The sequence below is a fragment of the Sapajus apella genome, unplaced genomic scaffold, assembly GCF_009761245.1.
Source record: "Sapajus apella isolate SASKATOON/1434 unplaced genomic scaffold, GSC_monkey_1.0 scaffold11, whole genome shotgun sequence".
NCBI classification, from domain to species: Eukaryota; Metazoa; Chordata; class Mammalia; order Primates; family Cebidae; genus Sapajus; species Sapajus apella.
The window spans coordinates 6,206,822-6,228,350 of NW_022436951.1; the positions used below are offsets into that span (position 1 = coordinate 6,206,822).

General features: G+C 39.8%; 1 protein-coding gene across 2 annotated transcripts in view; it reads right to left on the bottom strand.

Moving 5' to 3' along the window:
• Positions 1-21,529, bottom strand: part of SLC1A3 (solute carrier family 1 member 3) — an 80,133-nt gene that overhangs the window by 45,198 nt on the left and 13,406 nt on the right. For both annotated transcript variants that reach the window (XM_032278943.1, XM_032278945.1), the window contains exon 3: positions 10,968-11,105. In XM_032278943.1, coding sequence (XP_032134834.1) covers positions 10,968-11,105 — 138 coding nt within the window. The remainder of the gene's footprint in view (positions 1-10,967; positions 11,106-21,529) is intronic.

Here is a 21,529-nt window from a genome sequence, read left to right on the forward strand (position 1 = left end):
GCTGAATAAAAAGAGCCAGTCACAAAGGACCATATATTGAATTCATAATAGGTAGATCTATAAAGAATGAAAGTAGACTAGAGTTTGCCTGGGGCTGAGGGCTTTGAGGAATTGGGGGATGATGGTCAAGGAATGCAGGCCTTAATTCTTGGGTGATAAAAATGTCCTAAAATTGATTGTGATGATGGATGCACAACTCTGTAAATACACTAGAAGCCATTAAATTGTATACTTTAAATGGGCAAATTGCATGTATGTGAGTTATATCTCAACGAACCTCTTAAAAAATAAAGCACACTTGAAATAAGATAAACCTAGGCCTACCAATACCAAGAAATAATTTTAGGGAGTTTATACAAATAAAATAATCTCTTTTTCTATTGTAAAATAAGTTTCTACCTTCTAAGGATCCAGTGGAGGTTAGTGGTGGGTGGCAAAGTTTGGCAACAAGTATATTTTGAGCACTTGAAAGTTTGATACCCGTTGCTACAAATGCCTCTTTCACATAAGGAAAACAAGCTTATGTGGTTTACACTGCACTTTCAGACACTTGACCTCACTTGGTACTTGTCAAGTTACAGTTCAGATGTTTATTTAGGGGGAAATTATATAGGGACTTCAAGTCATGTTCACACAAGACATCTGCCTTCCATAAGCTAAACCCAAATATTTGCTGCTAAAATCAATAATGATGCCACTGTACCCAATTCGGAGACAAAAAGTTTATAAAGTCAATAGATTGAATTATGTCAATGTTAAGATTTTTCACTATAAATTTTTCTTCATCCTTTCTTGTCCTCTACTTTCCTAAATGCTAAAAGGAAAAGAGCTTCAAAGCTTTGAAATATTATGCCTAAATGATATTGGAACATTTGAAATTGTCAATCATGCTTAGATTCAATAGCTTTTACTGTTTATGGAAATATGCTTATAATTTTACTTTTTATATTGCATAGGAGCTATATTTCTCATACTAAGTGTGCTCCTACTTTATATTATATAATTAAATATGTAAACATTTTTTATTATACCCATAAGAATGGTATGAATTTTCAGTATCCTTGAGAACTACTACATTGATGTCTGGCTCTAAAACCATCTTCCGGGTCCATGCCAAAAGAATGCTTTCAGATATGTTGTGAAGCACAGAGTCCTAAGATAAGACAACCAAATTCTATTCTAAATTGAAAAAGAAATGACAAGATTCCAGTATAAAAGCAACTAATGTTTCCACTTTTTTTTTTTTTCTTAAATATTTAGTGTGTAGTTTAGGTATGCTGATAATAGGTATTTTTTTTTGGGGGGGTATGAATCACTATTTTACAATTGTGGGAAATTTTGTAATATACTTTCAGGGAGTTAGTTTTAAAATAATGAAACTTCAGACTTAGCACAAACACTCTGGAGAATCATACATTGAAATTACAGTTCAACTAGAAATAATCTGGTTAAGAAAACTTAAAATGCAGAAACAAATTCTGGAAAGGTTATAAACTTAAAAAGAGTTAGCAACATCAGAGGCACTGTCAGACTGTAATACATTTTAGAATTGGAAGGACTTTTGAAAAAAGAATAAACATACAAGGCTATGTGTGCTCATACATGCACATTATGCTATGATGAAAAATTGTTTCCCAAAATTTCATAGCATAAACATTTTACTGCATCATCCTGTACTGAAGATGTATCACGCTCTGGCTGCAGAAGGGTTTTGGTAATTAATATAAAGCACTGGTAGAGAAACTTGTATCAGAAATGGAAAGCAAGCTAGTTGGTTAACAATTTCTTCAAGTGATCATCAGCTCTTGGGGTGTGTCTGTGTGTGTGTGTGTGTGTGTGTGTTGGGGCATTAAAGAAACGTAAAATATGTTAATATAATTTTAAAATAGTACACCTGTCTTATGTTTCCTTTGGTTTTAGAAATGTAATGAAATATCTGCTGTAAGATAATCAAGTGGTGAGTGCAGGTAAGGTTGGTGGTGTAGATAAAGGAGGAGCCAGGGCTATTAGAGATGAAACAAGACTGTGTTTTTGTATATAGGGGTTTCCCCACTTTTTTCCCTTAACAGTACTGACAAGTCTTGGTAATATGGATGCCATTTTAACAGCCTGGATCTAGGAAGCTTACAATCATCTTACTCTTCTTATAAAATCCTTCTAAAGGATTAGCCAAGAGCTCTTTTTGACTTATTTACTTATCCCCAGAATCACAAATCTCAGCTACTGGCCACCCTTAATCCAACGCTTTGTGAGAGGGAACTCCCTTGGTTATTTAGGGGAAATTTCTTCCCTCTGAAGAAAACCCAGACAAAAACTCAAAAATTGTTAAAAAAAAAAAAAAAACCACACACACACAAAGATGGCAAGCCTATATCCCCATACGAGGCAGTCCAACTGAGAAGAGTGTTACACTGGTAGTATAGAAGCTGACGGGCTAGTGAAACAAGTGCATCATGGGCTAATGCCCTGGCTTCCAGCCTGAGGGTCTGAGATTGTTGCAAGGATCTTCACCACAAAGAAGCAAAAGGAAGTCTGTCTTGTCTGGTAAAATGAATTTGCAGAAACTTAAGACTTAGGAACCTAGATTCTATCCAGACTCAAAATTGTTAGAGCATTAAGGTAAATCAATCCTTCAGCAAAGAATAACATTATTCCAAAGTTTTCTTTCTGTTTATTATGAAATGACCACCAAATACTGAATAGAAGGAAAACAGAACTGTCCCCTGGAGGCATACAATTCATGACATGGCCACAGAAATTCTTGTCTGGATATAGACCCTTCCCCCTGCCTCTCTCTCTCTCTCTCTCTCTCTTTCTGCTAGCAGTAACTCCAGCATCTTTTTACTTGGCTTTATGGGACACAGAGTCTTTTTATAATGGAATGCGCATTCCCAGACATTTTCATGTTAATCAGTTCAGAAGTGTTTTCAAATTAGAGTCAATATACTGGGGGTCTTTGTGTTTGTGAGTGTGTGTGTGTATGTGTGTGCCTGTGTGTGCAATGTGCTTTCATGTTTTCCCTTACATATAACATTTTCCATTTTACTTATACAAACAGTAAGCATTCATGTACCACTTGAGCAATAAAAATGACTTTAAATAAAACGGTATGGAATTTATAATGGATAATATCTTGCATTTCTGAAGGAGAGGAGAAAACAGCATTCTTTTGGGAGAATAATTTTGGGAGGTAATTTAGCGACATCTCTCTGGATTTTACATGCACATGCTTGGTGCTCTAACAGCTCTGCTTTTAGTTATCAATCATTCAGAAATAGACTACAAAGACACATACATACTGAAGTTTACTGCAGAATTGTTTGAAAGAGCAGAACATTAGAGGTACCCTAATCATTCAGTGATAAGCCATATCTGCATGTACTGATATAGAAGAATATTATCCAAATAAAGCACATTATAAAACAATACCTATGATTCCTGTTTCATAAAAACAATGGTATATTTGTGTGTAAGCTTTTAACAAAGAGTGGGAAAGTGCAGATGTGTCAGGCAGTATGCTTAATGGATATTAACTTGCATATTCACAATTCAATGAGGTAGATATTACTATTATCCCCATTGTGTAGATAAAGAAACTGAGGCAGAGAGAGATAAAGTAGCCCATCAAAGGTTACTGAGCTGGGAAGTGGCCATGTGGCTTCCACCTCAGACCTTCTAGCCTGAACACTTATTGCCTACCACACACTGCTTCTCCAGCAGCAGGTCTAGCTCTGTTAATGGTGGTTACCTCTACAAAGTAGGATTTCAATTTTTACTTTAAGAACATCAATATTTACATGTCATTTCTAATATACAATGCATTGCTTTTGTGACTAAAAATAACCATTAAAAATGGTACACTTGTCAGGCAGGATGAACTTTGCTCCAGGTGCCACAAAAATACATAAACATGGCCCTAGTGGAAGCCTCCACTTTAGTTTGAAGCATGACAGCATGTGCTGGTAATGTATGAGTGACAGTGACAGGCACTCCAGGGAGGGATCCTTACTTTCAACTGGAGCAAGCAGGGTGAACTTTATGGAAAGACTGAAAGCTAAGCTGGACCTTGAAGGAGGTAAAGAATTCTGATGGAGCTGGGGAAGAGGGAAACATACTAAGGATGCAGTGCTGAGGGCATCAGGACGTTGAGAGAGGGCCAGGGTTTCTGCCAGGGAAGCAGCAGGCAATAAAGCTGGTACAGGGGCTTGTGAAGGCTGCTAAGGGTGTTATTTATTGTGCCAAGAATGTGGACTCTGTTCTCTAGGCAATGCAACGAATGTACCAGATAAAGGCACAGTACCTTCGAGGAAGACAGACATATTAACAGCGCATTCCATTGCGATGCAGTAACTGTAATAAGGTGGAAACGTACCTACACCTCTGCAGTCTTTCTCTGCAGGAGAAAGCCAGGGAAGGCTTCCTGGAAGAGGGGTTATCTGAACTAGTAAATGTATGAACTAAAGTGGTAACACTGGGGGGCTGTGGCACCAGAAAAAAAAAGAACAATTCTAGAAAAACTGTAAAGCGGTAGTTCTCAACTGTGGGTGCACAATTGAATCATCTAGAGAACTACAAAGAAATGTTAATTCCCAAACCCCATTTCAAATCAATTAATTAAAGACCTCTGGGGTAGGGGGCAGGGATTGGAGGCTAGGCACTACCTCTATGCAGTGCCTGGAAAGGCTGCCATGAAGTGTGTTTGAGTGTCGAGAGGAGACAGTCCGCCTCAAGTTTTGGTCAGCCAGAAAAGCTGTGCTCCCAGCATGGGTGCAGCATGTGGAATTTGCTGCCCCATGGAATCCAGGGTGCCACACACTGGGGCTGAGTTTCTCAGAAAAGACGGGGCAGTTGTATAACCAATGATAATATTTAGAATTATGCAGCTGTGATAAGGTAATTGAATTCCATGCTGCAGGGCAGAAACCTATCCCTTCCAGTAATGAGGAAGGAATTCTCACTGGCTCCCATGTTGTTACTGGATTATTTTTATGGTTTCTTTAATTTACCTTAAAAGGAAAGTGGTTGCTGCAGGGATCACAGACAAATGAGACTTGTGGAATCTGGAGCCTTAGTTCCATGCCTCTAACTTGAAGCTCTGTCTTCTTGGTCTAGAATTTTCACTTATACAATGGGAACTGCCAGAGGACAGCTCTTGCTGCTATTCTTACCGCCAACAGCTACCACTAATTGAGCACATACTATGTGCCAGGCATAAATGCTCACAACAGCCTTGTGACACAGGTATCCTATCACTTACATTTTACAGAGAATGAAAGGGAAGCCTAAAGAAACTCCTCCTTGCCTGAGATACAGTTTTTTTCAATACGATGTGGGGGTTCGTGTTGGGGGGGCAGGTGGTGAAATCTACAACTCTTTTTCTTGACCACAAATGCTCAGAGTATTCAAACAGCCTCAGCTATACACCAGAGCCGTGGCAATGCATAGTTTAAGATATTACATATCTCTTAAGTGATTCTGACTCATTTTGGAAGCCCTTGAAAACCCTTCAGATGCTCAAGATTTAAGAATTGTCCAGCTCTCTTGTGCTAAATGAAATGACAAAACTTTAGTTCACCGTTACTGTAACTGAAGTATGGTCCTCTGAAGCCAAAGGACCATACTTTGAGGTACAACATTCATTATTTTTACTCTTATTATTTTCTCAAGTAAGAAAGCCCTTTGCGGGTGATTCCAGCTTGTTGCCTTCAACAGTCATTGAGTTCCACATTCGAGTGAAGTCACTGGTCTATAGATTTGAAAGGAAGCTGCCCAAATAATATGTGACACATCGTGGAGCTTGTCACGTGGACAGGAGAGCACCAGGCAGGCAGGTGTAGTGTTTTGTGTTTCTGGTTTTTGAATTTGTTTTATTTTGGATACAAAAAAAAGTATTATTAGAGTTTTCCAAGGACAAATAGGTTCCAAAGATCTCTTGTCCTTGGAAATGCTCAGGAAGAAGCTGGATGGTCACTTGGAAGGGGTGCTGCAGGAATGGCTGGACCAGATGAGTGCTTCCCAAAGCGGGGTAGGTATGGTGTTCCGGAGGTGTGGAAACCCTTCCTTAATTAATATTAAATCACAGTAGAAAGTCATTATTTCCCATTCTCTTTTGATTCTTTGGATTACAGGAAAGACAGTCTTATTTTGGCGCTAATATGTATTTAATACCTTGTTAACATTTGCTAATTTCCTCTCTTATTTATTTATTTATTTTTTTGAGACAGGGCCTAGCTCTTTTGCCCAGACTGGAGTGCAGTGGCATGATCTTGGCTCACTGCAACTTCAGCCTCCTAGGTTCAAGTGACTCTCGTGTCTCAACCTCCCAAGTAGCTGGGATTACAGGCGTACGTCACCACGCAAGGCTAATTTTTATATTTTTAGTAGAGACGGGGTTTCATTATGTTGGCCAGGCTGTTCTCAAACGCCTGACCTCAAGTGATCCACCAGCCTTAGCCTCCCAAAGTGCTGGGATTACAGGCGTGAGCCACCACACCCTGCCATTTAAAAACACTACAAGAGTCAGGGAGTGGGGTCTTAGGCTCTCAGAGCCTTTGCTAGGCAATTGCATCAATTTAGAATTTCATAACATTGTTACTTATCTCCTTCACATGACAAGCAATAGGAGGTTTCCATTTTGGGTAATGATTGTAGGCTTTGGAAGAAGAGTATGTTTATTTAAAGAAAATATTAAGTAAATGAGACCAAAGTGGTACCTATGATGGAAAATTCTGGACTAGTTGACTTTAGGATGGAGATGCCTTGACATGAAAATCAGCTTTGAAATCATATTCTTAAAAATCAGCTTGTCTCCTCGTTGGGAGTACAGAGAATGAGTCTTATCTCCTTTTAGTGAAGGAACTGGAATGGGAATTTGCTGACATGTATTGTGTGAATTAAGGGATGAGGGAAAACTCTCTCCTCAGCACCCAATACACATCATCTTGGGGACTGTATCCTTGTATTAAGGCATCCCCAGTGTCTGACATAGTAAGAGTGTGATAAACAACTGTTAAGGAATGAATGCCTGTTAAGTGACAAATTTCATCCATTTTATAATCCTGCCTCCAGGGTGTCCTACCGTAGGTCCCAGACACTGTTGCTTTTACTGCTGCGTTGATACTCCTCTCTCACCTCTTTTACTTACGTTATGCCCAACTCCACAGAGCTTGCGTGTCAAAAGTTGTGCTCCCCACTTCCAGAAAACTGGGGTGACACCAAAGATTTCTTCTGAGGTAAGTGATTGAGGGGGAATGCACACTTAGAATGAGAAAAGAAGAAATCACTAGTTTTCTGAAAAGATTCAGAACTGAGGAGGTAAAAGTTATGTCTATACAGCACAACCAGATGTGACATTTAATTATTATCCAGTGAATTTAATCGGGCTAAGTCAGCCAAACCAACTCATATTTCTGGCATGAAATCTCTAGTTTGGCTGCCTATCCTGCCAAATCAATAGAAACTGGCACCAAACTCCTATTTTATTGTGTGGTGTGTTGGCATAGACATAGTCTTCTTGTTCAAAAAATAGGTACTTGAGAAAAAATCTGGCCATTAGGCGTTCTCCCAGTTTCTTTCTGGCAGCCTCTGGAATGCTAATACACACCAGGGATGTTTGGAAAGATTGAAGTTTCAAATTCAGGAAAAAGGGAACATGGCTTACAAGGGCGATGGAGCCACAGCTCATAAAAAACGGATGTTTCAAGTGAAAAAATACAACCTAGATGTCTCCGAATTTAAATGTGGCTTTACTACAATTAATCATACAGCATGTTTTCTAGAATCTTCCACAATAAAATGCTCAGTCCGTGAAATACAATAATAATTTTATGTATTTCAGTTTTTGTCTAAACAGACCCTGGGACAATTAAACTGAGGAGCAACAAGTCTATAAAGTATTTTCCCCCTGGGAAATATTTAGTATGGGAGTGTGTCCTCTGAGCTCTTACTCTAGTGTTCCTTCTGGTGCAGAAAAGACCAGGATGGCTACTACACAATGCAGTTATTCCCAGAAGATGGAGAGAAAAGGCTTTCCAATAGCAATTTGTTTCGTAAACATGCGGTTCAGTAGCTAATTCCACATTATCAGGTAAGTTTTGGCACAGGACTGCCAATGGGTGGATAAGTCAACATATGAAACCCAGAGATAGCTTGATGGGCACACAAGGTTAGCAGGACATGTCTCATAATGAATAGCGCTGACATTCAAACCTGAGTTCTAATACTGGTAGTCTGAGGGTTGGAATGGGCCTACAGATGTACCGTGCTTGCTTTGCAGTGTTTTGTTTTGTGAATCGTATCCAAAAATCTCCAGGTTCTTAAAAAGTTTGAGATTTCTGGACACTCTTGAAAACTGGGAAGATCTGGCCCTTGTCTCAAGTCTCTTTGCCTTCCTTTCGCCACATTATTCTGTAGTTGGGTCCCTCTCTGCCTATCATCATACTTGTCCCTCTTATTTCTCTGTATCCATGACTCTATCAAAATAGGAAAACAAAAAGTAGCCTGGAAGGGCAGCTTCATGACATATGTCACCCACTGGGCCACTGGAGGCATTTGAGGTTGCCTTTCCACTCTAAAATAATGGAGCCTGACTCTGTTTCTTCCCTAGGCAACACATTCTCCAGTAACATTTCCCAGTATTCGCAGGGATCCTCCAGGGGTCTGTGTCATTTGTAAAAGTTCCTCCCTTCCCATTACAACTGGGTCATCCCCTCATTTGGGTTAGAACTGTTGTATTCAAAACCATAAAGGATGTTCTTATTAAATCAATCATTCATTCCATTTGATCATAAATATCTAAATTACTGTGTCATTTGGAAATTACTCATTTCAGACTAATATCTTAAAAAGATCTTTGGCAAACTAAATTATGCCCCTCAGGCTCTTTGTCTTAATACAATCCTGGATAAGAGCTAAAACTCTCTTAATGGTCCAATTTGGCAACACTCCCAACTTGCAATTAGGTTACATTTTTAAAAGTTCATTTTATATTAGTTGTTTGCAGCTTATAATTCCCTTCTCTTTGACAATATTATAAATGTCGACAATTTTTCCAAATTTTGACCAAAAATTTCTCTTTAGCTATACAAAGGGATTGCATCATAGGTTTTTTTTTTTTTTTTTTTCTGCAAAATTACACAACTAAAGCTCTTATTTCCTCAATAAAGTTGTTTGTTATTAGGTATTTAAAAAACATCAGGAAATTCCACTTCAAGGTGGTGGTCAACTGGGACTGCTAGTAAGGGGAAGTAACACTTCTCTAATTATATCACACGAGGGCTTTTCTCTTTTAAAGAGTAACACAGTGGGTTTTCAGCACAGTTAAGAGAAAGCAGAAACCTCTAAACATTGGTTCCACCCTTGAAGAGAATGTATAAAGGATCCAGAACCCCTCAGTTTGTGTACAGGAAGACTTTAGGCACTCAATCCAGATGCCCAGCCAGCAGGGATGGTGAGGAGAGGCTCTACCACAGAAAATGTCAGATGTGGCTTCACCAGTGGGTTCTGCCTTACAAGTGCTTTCTGTGAAGAGTTTGTTTTCCAGAAAAATGTCAGCATATGGATAATAAAATAAGCATGTGCCCTCATGTCTGCATGAATATAGCTTTGGTGGTAAGAATTGTAGCTGTTGTGATTACCCCTGGTCAGCAATGGACCATCCCAGCTTCACAGACAAGTATACCAAATCAACTCCAGGACTGTTTTATGGGCAATTCATTCTTCAATGAAAGCACGTGTACATGCAATCACTTGTTTAAAGCTCTGGACAAGTGGTAACCAGCAGAGACCTTCAAGGCATTGAGGAAAAATCTGACATAGTTCCTGTCCAAGTAATAGCCAGCCCTCCAAGGCATGTAATAGTTAGAATGTTGCTCCATGACTTTTGAGTTTTACTATGAAGTTCTCATTACACAGAGATCTTGAAAGCAGAGTATAAATATCCTTGAGAACTCCCTGGGACGAGGAAGGATTCTCAGTGGCAGCTCACATAGAGGCAGAGTGGTATGCCCAACAGGGGAACAGTGAGCCAAGAGTGGAAAACAGAATAGGGTCAGTAATACCTGAGTTCTGGGCTTTATCTACAAACCCAGAAATCATCCCGCTGGGGCAGTGTCTATGGAAATTCCTTCTCCAAGTCAGAGATGTGCTGTGGGGAAAGAGAAGAGTGGGCAGGAAGGAATGTACAGTAACATTTTTCTGCAACTTCTTGGCTCCATCTGTTTTCACCAGTCGCATAGACAAATGACTCTTTCACCTTTTCCCATGCAGGAATAAATGATTATCTCACTGTCATAGAAAATAGAATCCTATCCTGCAAAGCTTCCACTTGGCAAAAATCCAAGTGTCCACTGATAAAATATTCAGATGGGGAAATCTCCCACCCCCTCCCACTTCTCCCACCAGCATAAAAGGTATTGGGGGTGGGAGGCAACTGGAGAAGGAAATGAAATCATGCGGGTACACCAGGAAAAGATAAGTGTTGGTGGCAGCAGAGTTGGTGAGTGTTGTGGGCATTACCTCTTGATGAGGCTTCCAAGAAGGCTCCCGCTCAAGTCCTGGTGGTTCTGAGAACAAGCATTCTTGCATCAATAGCTAATAGGCTGTCCAACCAGATGTTATCTGGGTGGGATAAGAGGGTGAGAAAACAGACCTGTTGTACGCTGTTGTCAACTACATCACTGTGGTCAGAGAAGGCTGGTGGTGTGGTGTTTAGCAGGGCACCTCGTTCACAGTGAGGCGGACCAGATTACGTGGCTGTTCAAATTCGTTTCCTCTTGTGATTGGTAAAATACGAGAGTTATAATCATTCATGCATTACTAAAGCCTCCTTTCCATCATTTTGAAGGGACCTTTTTTTTTTTCTAGAACAGAGCATGCATCCAGCAGAAACCTAAAGCATTGGCTTTTCTAAGCAATCTTTTGCAATAAGCACACTTAAAAACAAACCAACCAACAACTGCTTATGGTACCTGTGACAAGACTGGAGATGATAAGTGGTAAGACCAGCATCTGTAACATCCTCATCAGAAGTTCCCCAGGAAAGGAGAAGTACTTGACTTCCCTGTAGCTCATTCTGTAAGGTCGGAGAGCAAATCCAAGGATTGTACCTGACGGAAAAAAAAAAAAAAAAAAAAAAAAGACGACTTGAGTCTTTTTTGGAACAGAAGCAATAGTCCTAGCAAAATGAGTGTGTATTTGGCTGGTGGTTGCATTGATTTAAGCAGCAAATATCTGCGCTGCTTTAGGAGCAAAGAGCTGTATCTGTCTTTGCAGTCCTTATCTGTGAGGGTCTGGCTGAATTCATGGCTTCAGGCAGAACTTATAGAAAAAAACTGCTTCTGGTTTGGACAAATAAAAAAATCCCTTGATCTAACTTGAATGCAGTGGAACTCATTCTGACATGGCTCAATACAGAGTTACAAAGATTGGGGCATAATTAGGAAACAAATAAGCATTCACGAACAGGTGATATAGAAAAAAGGCTTTATTTTAATTAAGTTCCTTTATAACAACAGATGTTAGAATTGCTAGCATAATCATTTTTAAAGGATAGTGTGATTTTATTTTTTTCCAATTAGAAAAACCCCTCCTGCTCACGTTGTTAATCCACTTTCATCATCTCCCTGTCTTCACACCACATTTTCTCCCTCTGTCTACATGGTCTTGACATTGCCTTGGTAACTGTATTGTACAGACTTGTTAGTTGCTGGCAAGAGAAGACTCCAAAATGAGCAGAGATTTTTCTCCCCCAAAATTTCCCTGAAAACATGGGCGAATACAGGGGAAAGAGAAAGCAATTTTCCCCTTAATTTTCCCTCTACAACTGGAACTTTAAAATCTTCTTAGAATGAGAAATTTACATGTAAATCAAATTATGCATGATAATGATTGAAATGTTCATAAATTAATAATGGTATTGGTGTTAATAAAAGTGTAAATTTACTCCCTCTCCCCTTTCCCTAATTTACTTTCCTTGCCAAAGAAAATTTACTTATGCCGGTATTGTCAATGTTGTTAAAGTTTTTGCCTCGCTCTTATTACTGAAACATGTGATTCCAGTTTTTAAAAAGGTTCATTTATGTTATAGAGAAAATAGCATGCCCAGCACTGAGTTAACTAGGAGCTAAAGGCTGGGGGCAGTGGGGTGGTGGGGGAGGCAGGAATAGTACTGAGTTGGCATAGCTGTTCCAGAGGAGGCAAGAAGTCTTTTACGGAAACTGAACTATCTTAACTTTTTATGAAATGGGACACAAAGTTCATCTGAATTGTCACTGCAACTCCCATTTCAGCTCTTGGGTCTCAGAAACCATGAAGAATCTATTTTTTTTGTCTCTGTACTGTGATATTCTATTAGGAATCTGAATCTATGTGGCTAAAAAAATCCCAGCTGACCCAGTTCTCAGGGTCTTCCGGAAAATATTTATTGCTTTTTTCCAATGTAACAGTAATATGGTTAAGAGAGAAAGTCGATTTGGAAAACGCAGAAATATGGGGCAAAAGCCCGCCCATATTGGTTCTATCACTGAAATAAATAGCAAATAACAAATGCTTACTGAGCTTTTGCTATATGCCAGGCGTTACCTAGGTTAGCAAATTTAATCCTTGCAACAACTCCAGGAGGTGGGTACGATTTTACCACCAACTTACTGAGGGAGAAACCTAATCACAGTAAACTTAAAACTTGTTCAAAGTCAAATATACTCAAGAAGCAGAGCTAGGATTTAAACATCGGCAGTTTGGGCTCAAATCCCAGGTTCTTAACCCTTTTATGTGTTTCCTCTTCTCTTGTAAAGCAAAGGCAACCACTTAGTGCATCAGTTGAGTTTCTTTCCAGAATGTTCCAATACACAGTTAAACACATGGAAATCACACAGAGTATGCTTTTCCATATACAGTCACCATAAACATCACTTTTAGGTCTCCTGATACCAGATTCATTCACTGTATCATCAGGCTTTACTTAGTCTTTGCTCTGTTACTGAACACTTAGGTTGCTTGGCAGTTTTCACTTTTATGAAGAACATCGTGATGAATATATGAAGGCTACTTTACATCTGGGAATTTATTTTTAGTGTAGTTTTAGAGAAAGGGAACCAATGCCTCAAAGGGTACGACCACCTTAGTCCATGTCACCAAATTGCTTTCTGTGCAGGTTGGCCGGGTAGCTTAATGCTCCGCTCCACTAGCGAATGAGGCTTTATTTCTGCACCCCCAGGAGCAGAGTATTATCATAAAAAGATGTTAAAACAAGCAAAATTTGCTAATGTGATGAGTAAATCGTATATATTTTGTTTTCTTTTGTATTTACTTAACATCTAATGATGTTGATTATTTTTCCTAATTGTATTTTCTCCAAGCTTCTATTAGATCCTAACCGTTTAAGAGTCTATGTACGTGTGTGTGTGAGCGTGTGTGTGTAAATATTGGGTAGAGTATTTTATATAACGAAGATAATTACCCTTTGCCTATGTATAAAATACTTGCTATAACTATTTTTCTGGCTTGTTTGCCTTATATTATTACATTAAACATGTACAGGTTTTTGAATTTTTATAACATTATGTCTGTGCACCTTTTTTGTTAGGTAATTTCTTCATGAGTTTATACATTTTAATTTCCCTACCCCCTCTCAAGTTTAATAGAACTTAAGTTCATTTTTCTTTCTTTTTTTGCTTGTTTTCTTTAAAATATTTAACTTTCAATCTTCCTGGAACTCAATCTGGGGTAAGGCATTTAATTCTGATTTACAATGTGAGTTATTTAACATGTCAGCATCTATAACATACAGGAATTAATAAAGAATTTGGTTATATCTGTCTTTTTCCTGCTTGCTCACATAGAAGCCAAGTCACAAAAAAGATAAGTGCTTTATCATACATAAATAAATAAACATTGTGCTTTACTTCCAAATTAATTTTTTGTTGTGGTTGTTGTTAAGACAGAGTCTCACTCTGTTGCCTAGGCTGGAGTGCAGTAGCACAATCTTAGCTTACCTCAACCTTCACCTCCTAGGTTCAAGCGATTCTCCTGCCTCAGCCTCCTGAAGTAGCTGGAGCTACAGGCATGTGTCACTACACCTGGTTAATTTTCATGTTTTTAGTAGAGGTGGGGTTTCACCATATTAGTCAGGCTGGTCTTGAATTCCTGATCTATCTGCCTCAGCCTCCAAAAGTGCTGGGATTACAGGCATGAGCCACCTTGCCCAGCCCAATTAAATTAATTTTACTGGAATTGATTAGTGTTTTCTGATCTTCATTTAAATGCATTTAAACACTTGACATTCAATTATAACAAAACATATGCATAGTAAACAAGGGGCTCATTTTGGTCATCTGGAATTTGAACATATCAAGCTGTTAGAGGCATTTTAGATATTCTCCAAACAACAGTTGAAGACCAGGCTTGGTTTTACAAATTCATATTCAAGTTGGCTGTTTGTCATTAGAAATGTACTTGCTTACATACAGTAATATTTCCAAGGGTAGACAGGATCCTGTCTGGTCCAAAAAACTTATTTATAATATATAAATAATTGGTAGAATAGCTGTTCTGCTAATGACATAGGTTCTAGGAGCAAGAGTCAAACGAGTGCTGATGAAGGAAGCGATTATTCTAAATATTAGGTGCACTTGAGCTCATCTCCTGGAGTCTTACCCGTGCCTACACTATCTCTACTCCCATTGGTACAATGATGCTGGCTGTGTATACGGCCTCTTCCTCTCCTTGGGTGTTCCACTACCTTCTCTCCTCTTACCCCATCAAGTCCTGCACTTACTCAGTGTTAGGAGGGAAAATAAGCCAGCACCACGAATGAATTCTGAGCAATGTGTGAATGACAAAGTCCGTTACCTGCCAAAGAGATGTCTAACAGAACAACGCAAGATAGTCAGGGAAGCAAAGTCTCAAGAGGTGATGCTATTTTGTGTGTTTCTCTCCTTATAGTCAAAAAGCTGGTCTTGCTGGGAAGCACAGCCCCGAATTAGCTGCTCTAGGATGTGTCTCTATTTCTTTACATTCCTCAATACAACATCTACGTTGTCTAAAAGCTCTTCTCTATAGTAGGAGGACATCATTTCTCTACTGTAGGACATCTCTTCTCTATAGAGAGGAGACATCATTTATTTATAAGGGATAGTTTTAGGTCAAAGGTTTTGAAGAGAAGTGTTGTTTAGAGTGATAGTAGATTCAGACACATTTTGAATCGTTTTTGTCTCTGACTATGCTTTGGTTGGTTTACTACCTCTGGGTTTACCAGGCAACCTATTTCTACTCTTGAAAAAGATGAGATTACATTGAGAAAGAGGAATGTGTATTGAGCTCTTACTATGTGTTAATGGTGGTGTTTAACCCTTATCACAACTTTAAGAGGTAGATATTATTGTATCTATTTTATTTTATTTTATTTTTTGAGATAGAGTCTTACTCTTATCACCCAAGCTGGAGTACAGTGGCAAGATCTTGGCTCACTGAAACCTCCACCTCCTGGTTTAAGCAATTCTCGTGCCTCAGCCTCCTGAGTAGCTGTAATTACAGGCAGGAGCCACCAGGCCCAGCTAATTTTTGTATTTTTAGTAGAGATAGGGTTTCGCCATGTTGGCCAGGCTGGTCTCAAACTCCTGACCTCATGTGATCCACCCGCCTGGGCCTCCCAAAGTGCTGGGATTACAGGTGTGAGCCACCGTGCCAGGCCTTGTATCTATTTTAAAGATTAATAAACTGATGCTCAGAAGTCAGTTAACTTTCTCAAGCTTATAGATCTCATAAGTGGTTGACTCGGGGTTCTAAACAAAGCCCAGTGACACCCACACTGTTCTAAACAAAGCTCTTTCCACTACTCTTTTAATGCCTCTCAAACACAAACACGTCCTTGTAGCCTGGGCCTGAGTATAGTTCTCAAACGAGTCTGGCTCCTGGGTCTTTAGCATCTTGAACTCCTACACGGTACATGACCTGGAGGAAAAGCCTTGGATCTCCTAGACATGTCCTGCAAGCACCCTGCACAACTTGGAACCCTGTACAGGTCTTCTTACTTGTTGAGGATCTCAAAAGTGGCGGAGCCACTTTCAAAAACGCCTATACCAAATCTCTTTTTATGATTTAAATAAACTCACATAAAGTTTATTAATTGAAATAGTCTGCCATTCCCCTCCATTGCACACATTTTCAGTCACTAGAAACCATCGGTAATAATGTGATAAGGACATTTAATGAAGAATTTGATGAAGACCCGGGTCAATATTTGTGTCCTTAACAGCAACAGCTCCTAGACATTGACCACGTGGCAGATACCAAGTCCTCACAAGCACATTGCCTCAAACATTGCATTGAGGCCAGGATGATTACTATTATCCATACCTCACAGATGAGGAATCAGTCATTGAAAGGGCATGTAAATTGCCAAAACCACACAGCTGGCAGGCTGGTGCCACAGTAGGCTTAAAGAGGGGTCACGTGCTCACCCAAGTCTATGGAGTGGCTGAGGTGGGCCTGACACCCACACTGTCCAACTTCAGGGTCCAGACTCACCCACTCTACTGTCCTCACAGCCTGTTAGCAGCCATCGTACCGACTGAAGGAGCCTAAGTGGGTACACAATATTTTGCCTACTTTTTCATCTGTTTTGAATGAGATTAACTAAATCTAGAGCTTAAGTTGGGGAAAAGTTTTGTTGATTTTACTTAACAAAGTCAACAGCTAGCTTTTCTCAACTCATTGCTGAATAAATAAACAAACATCATTTTTCGTCAGCTTTCTGCTCCTACAAGCCACGTTAGAGGCGAAGCCAGAGGTAGGGTCAGCCAGCTATCAGCATCAAATCAAGAGAAATGCTGTGAATACGAAGGCTGCTTTTCTTGGTAAGCAGTTCTGGTTCCTGATTACATTCCAGCCCAGCAATGAAAAAGCCTTCCTGGAAACACAGTCTGATGCACAGACTTCTCAGAGCCCTCTTCACTCTGACCTTCCAACCAAGGAGAGGTAGCGCCACCAGTCTTTCTCTGCGGTAAAGCAGCTCATCCTTTGCAAAACTGAGCTCCATTAGCGGTCACTTATTGAAACATATTGATTAATGGTCCCATAGCCAACAAAAAGCTTTATGGCCACCAGATCCTCAGTGCAAAAGAACAAGTCCTTTATTATAGATTACTCTGCAAAAAAATAGCAATGAAAATAAAAATAGCTTCCTAGCAGGATTTGTTAGAGCTCAAACAAATTTTGCAAAGTTTGCATCTAGGTGATGTTATACAATATATGGATGTCATGAGTAATATTCAGATCGTGCACCCCTGGTTAACAATATGAATTAAGATTTCTGTTTTACTCCAGTGTTAGTATCTTAACAAGATTTCTAGAATCTAGAAAATATCTTGACTAGAATATTTAAGGTGATCAGAATTAACGGTGCTGGATAAATGCTATAAACAAAGTCGCATTTTTGCTTAAATACTTTCTTTTTGCTAATGTAGAAAGTTCAGGAAAGGAGTCCTTCAAGGGTTCCTTGTTTTCCCTGGGGAGTCTATAACAACAAATACTTCTTTGGAAGATTAAATATCATTTCACTTTCTAAACTAAGACACAATGTGCACGCTGGAGCCTTAGAAAGAACACATCACAGGTTTGCTTTTTAAGGCCAAACACACAATAAGTTAAAAGCTAAAGACCTACTTTAAGAATTTGGCCCCCTTTTAATCTGGTAAAACTAATGAAAACATTAAGATGCCAGAAAATATTTAAGAGTGAAAGAATGAGGCATAATGTGAAGTAAAATTTAGACCAAATCACACTACTTAATTTTTGGGAGTTTGAAATAGTAAAATTTTACTAACGTACCTCCTCTAACTGCAAACTTTGTCATGAGCAACTTGGCAGCCTTCTAAGAGTTATTACTGTGCAAAATCATCCAAAAAAAGAGGCAGTGCTCCAAAGGAGCTCAAATGTCAAAAGGAAATCTCAAAGCAATGGAGGCAATGATCTTGACAGAAAGGCCTCACATTCTGAGGCCAACCACGAGAAAACTACCGAGTGCCTGACCAAGATGAGCCAGCCAGCTCTTTGAGCATCAGCGCTGCAGGAAGGCCAGAAGACATTCCTACCCATTGCCCAGAGAAACCTCAGCCTGCAGATCTTTAGCCAGAAAGGAGACCATGATGTCTGCTTTAATGGCTCAAGGAAAATCACAGCATCAAATATTTTTGTTGACAGTACACCACTCACTGGTTTTACGTGACAAAAATGCTGCTATTTCAGTTAGAATCTTTCCATTTAAGTAGCAACACAAAAACCAAACTAGCACTAATTTGTCTCAAGGCTACAAGAATTTGATGTACAATTGTCATATAATCACAGGAGTATCTTCCCATCACCGCTGCTACATTCTGTTGGTTAGAAGTCATAGGTCCCACCCACACTTGACAAGTGAGCTATACGTGGCAGTTAGCGGTCAATCTAACATGCAAAGGTCTCTGGGCCTCTTCACCAGGCTTCTTCTATCTTCATAGAGAAGATGCTCTACAAACGTTTAAAGAGCAGATGATGTCAGGATTCTAGTCCTAACCCTGCGTTTACTCCCCATGTGATCCTGGATAAATAAGTCTATTGCCTTCTGTGCTTCAATATTTTTTTTCTAATTTGTAAATGAAGAAGTTTCCAAGATTAAAAAGTCACCCTCCTTATTGGCTGGACTACTGCAGTCGTCTTCTAACTGGTTTCTCTGCCTCCACTTCACCTCTTTCCAGCCTATTCCCAAAAGAACACTGAGACCTAGGTCAGGATCTCACTCCCCTACTCATTCCGCTGGCTTTTCCTCTCATGTAGAGTCAAAACCCAAGGCCATGCAATCAATGGCTGCTCCTGGCCAGCCTCCCTAGATCCACCTTGCCTCAGAATCCATCTCCTACTCCACTCCCTCTCACCTGTTTCCACACTTGCCTTCTTGTCATTTCTCCATCACCTTAGACACGATCCCCCTTTCTGGTCCTTGCACTGGCTCTTCCTTCTGCCTAAAACACCGTTCCCACGTATTGACAAAATTTACCTCCTTTAATACTTAGCTCAGCCAGGTGCAGTGACTCAATCCTGTAACCTCAGCACTTTGGGAGGCCAGAGAGCGTAGATCACCTGAGGTCAAACATTGGAGATCAGCCTGGCCAACATGGCGAAACCCTGTCTCTACTAAAAATACAAAAACTAACCAGATGTGGCATACACCTGTGGTCCCAGCTATTCAGGAGGCTGAGGCAGGAGAATCACTTGAACCTGGAAGGCAGAGGTTGCAGTGGGCTGAGATAGTGCCACTGCACTCCAGCCTGGGTGACAGAGTGAGACCTTGTCTTAAAAGAAAAGAAAAAGACTTAGCTCAAATGTCACCTTCCGAATGAGGTCTCCCTGAACTTTCTTCTCCCTTGCTGGCTTTGTTTTGATAGTTCCTATCATCTTCCAAATACAGTATAATTTTCTAGTTTATTATGCTTGTTGTTTATTACTGTCTCTGCCTGCTAAATGTAAGCTCTACAAGATTAAGATTTTTGGGGGGATTTTTGGTCAATTTTGTTCACTGACCTATATCCGTCCCTTCAAACAGTTCCAGACACACAGTAGGTGCTTAATATGTTGTTGAACAAATGAACAAGTTTCAGGTGAGCAAGATCCACAGTGCCTGGCCCCCAGATGGTGTTGAGCACACTTCCTGAATGCAGGAATCTTTGTCCTATGCTCCCTAATAAATCTGATTTTCTATTGCACTTCCTAAGCATAGTAGCCTGCCCCAAGGAACATCCCCTCTGTACAAAACCATGTGATTTTGCTCTCATGGTCTGTGGGACTAGACCTTGACTGAATTATGACTTCTCATAGGCTTAGCTTTCTAACTTCACAAATGAGGAGAGATAGCTCTGGATCCCAAATTTGCTCTGAAGGTGGGTTTTTATTAGTAGAAGGGAGAGTAAGTGTGATACTGTAGAAAAACCACTCTGGGCCCGATTTTCTGTCAGTAACTTAGGGTAGGAGATGCTTTATGTGAATGATTTAATCTTCACATCAAACTGGTAGGATTTAATATCAGTATCTCCTTAATGAAAAGATTGAGGCCTAGAAAGAATAACCCACTTGCCCAAGGTTGCGTTGCAGTAGGTGACATGAGAGGATGGGGTTGCAAGCTTAGGCCTTCCTGTTTCCAGATCTTCAAATCACATAATCTCTCTAGGCATTTTTTTCTTTTTTAAAAGAAATCTGCAAAATGAGATCAATTGGAACGCATGGTATCTAAGATCCTCTTAAACTTTAAGTTCTGAGTTTAGAAGAACCATGTATATCAAAAGCATTATAAATCTTAGCTGCTTTATAATCTTGTTTCTGCTAATGAATTCTAAACTCCTTGATAATACACATGAGAGCATTTAAGGAGTCATAAAATACTTTGGCAGTTTAGCCATTACAATTATTATGACAGTTATGCAATAATTATTTGAGGAATCAAATACAAATTTCTATTTTAGGAATTGCCCCAATTTGGAGAAATCATAAGACTGTCTCATGCCAGCTTGTTGAAGCTGGTGAACATAAATTTCCATTCACTTATTTTCATTATTTTTAGAGATAGAGTCTTACTCTGTTGCTCAGGCTGATCTCGAACTCCTGGTCTCAAGTGATCCTCTTACCTCAGCCTTCTGAGTAGCAAGGACTAAGGGTGCATGCCACCACATCTGGCTAATTTAAAAAAATTTTTTAGAGACAGGGTCTTGCTATGTTGCCCAGGCTGGTCTCAAACTCCCGGCCTCAAGTGATCCTCCTGCGTTAACTCCCTGCGTTGCCGGTATTACAGGAGTGAGCCACTGCACCAGGGTGCATTAGCTTATTTTCATGAAGAAGGCAAAGCCATAATGGTGAATTTACCTGGGTAAGAGTTCTGCTGGTCCCTGGACTTTTGTTTCCGTCAAACTTGCAGGCATTTCCTGATGAGAAGCTACTCAGTGTTGGAGGCAACCTAGCAACCCTCCCCCACTCCTCTGTTCCCACATCCTTGGGAGATTTGGGCCTTGGCCTAGCTCATTCTTTTGTCCCTTGGTGTTTCCTGTTGCTGAAAGTAGGAAATACCTGCCTCAGCCTTGTTTCACCAGGAGTGCCTAGATGAGCCAGCATGGGTGACTGATGACCAAGTAGAGTGGAGACACAGACTTATGTGCACACGGCATGTGACTCTTAGAGACGAATGCATCAGAAGAACCTTGGAGTTCTAAGAAAGGCCTGGTGCTGTCTTCCAAAAACTGCATTGAAAAAGGTTATGTGAAGTGGTAATTTAATTTACCTAATTTAGTAATCCTACAGGTATTCTAAATGTCCAAGCCATTGCTGTTTTTTAAAAATCTTCTATTTCAGAAATAGCAATTAAAATCAGGACTTGTTGCCTTCCTTTTGTGGAAAAAAATATTGTTATGACTGAGTAGAAACTGGGAATGAAATAGATTTAAAATTTCCCAAGATCCCCCTGGTACCTTTTGTGTGTTATATGTTGGTGCACAGCAAGGGCGCTCCCATG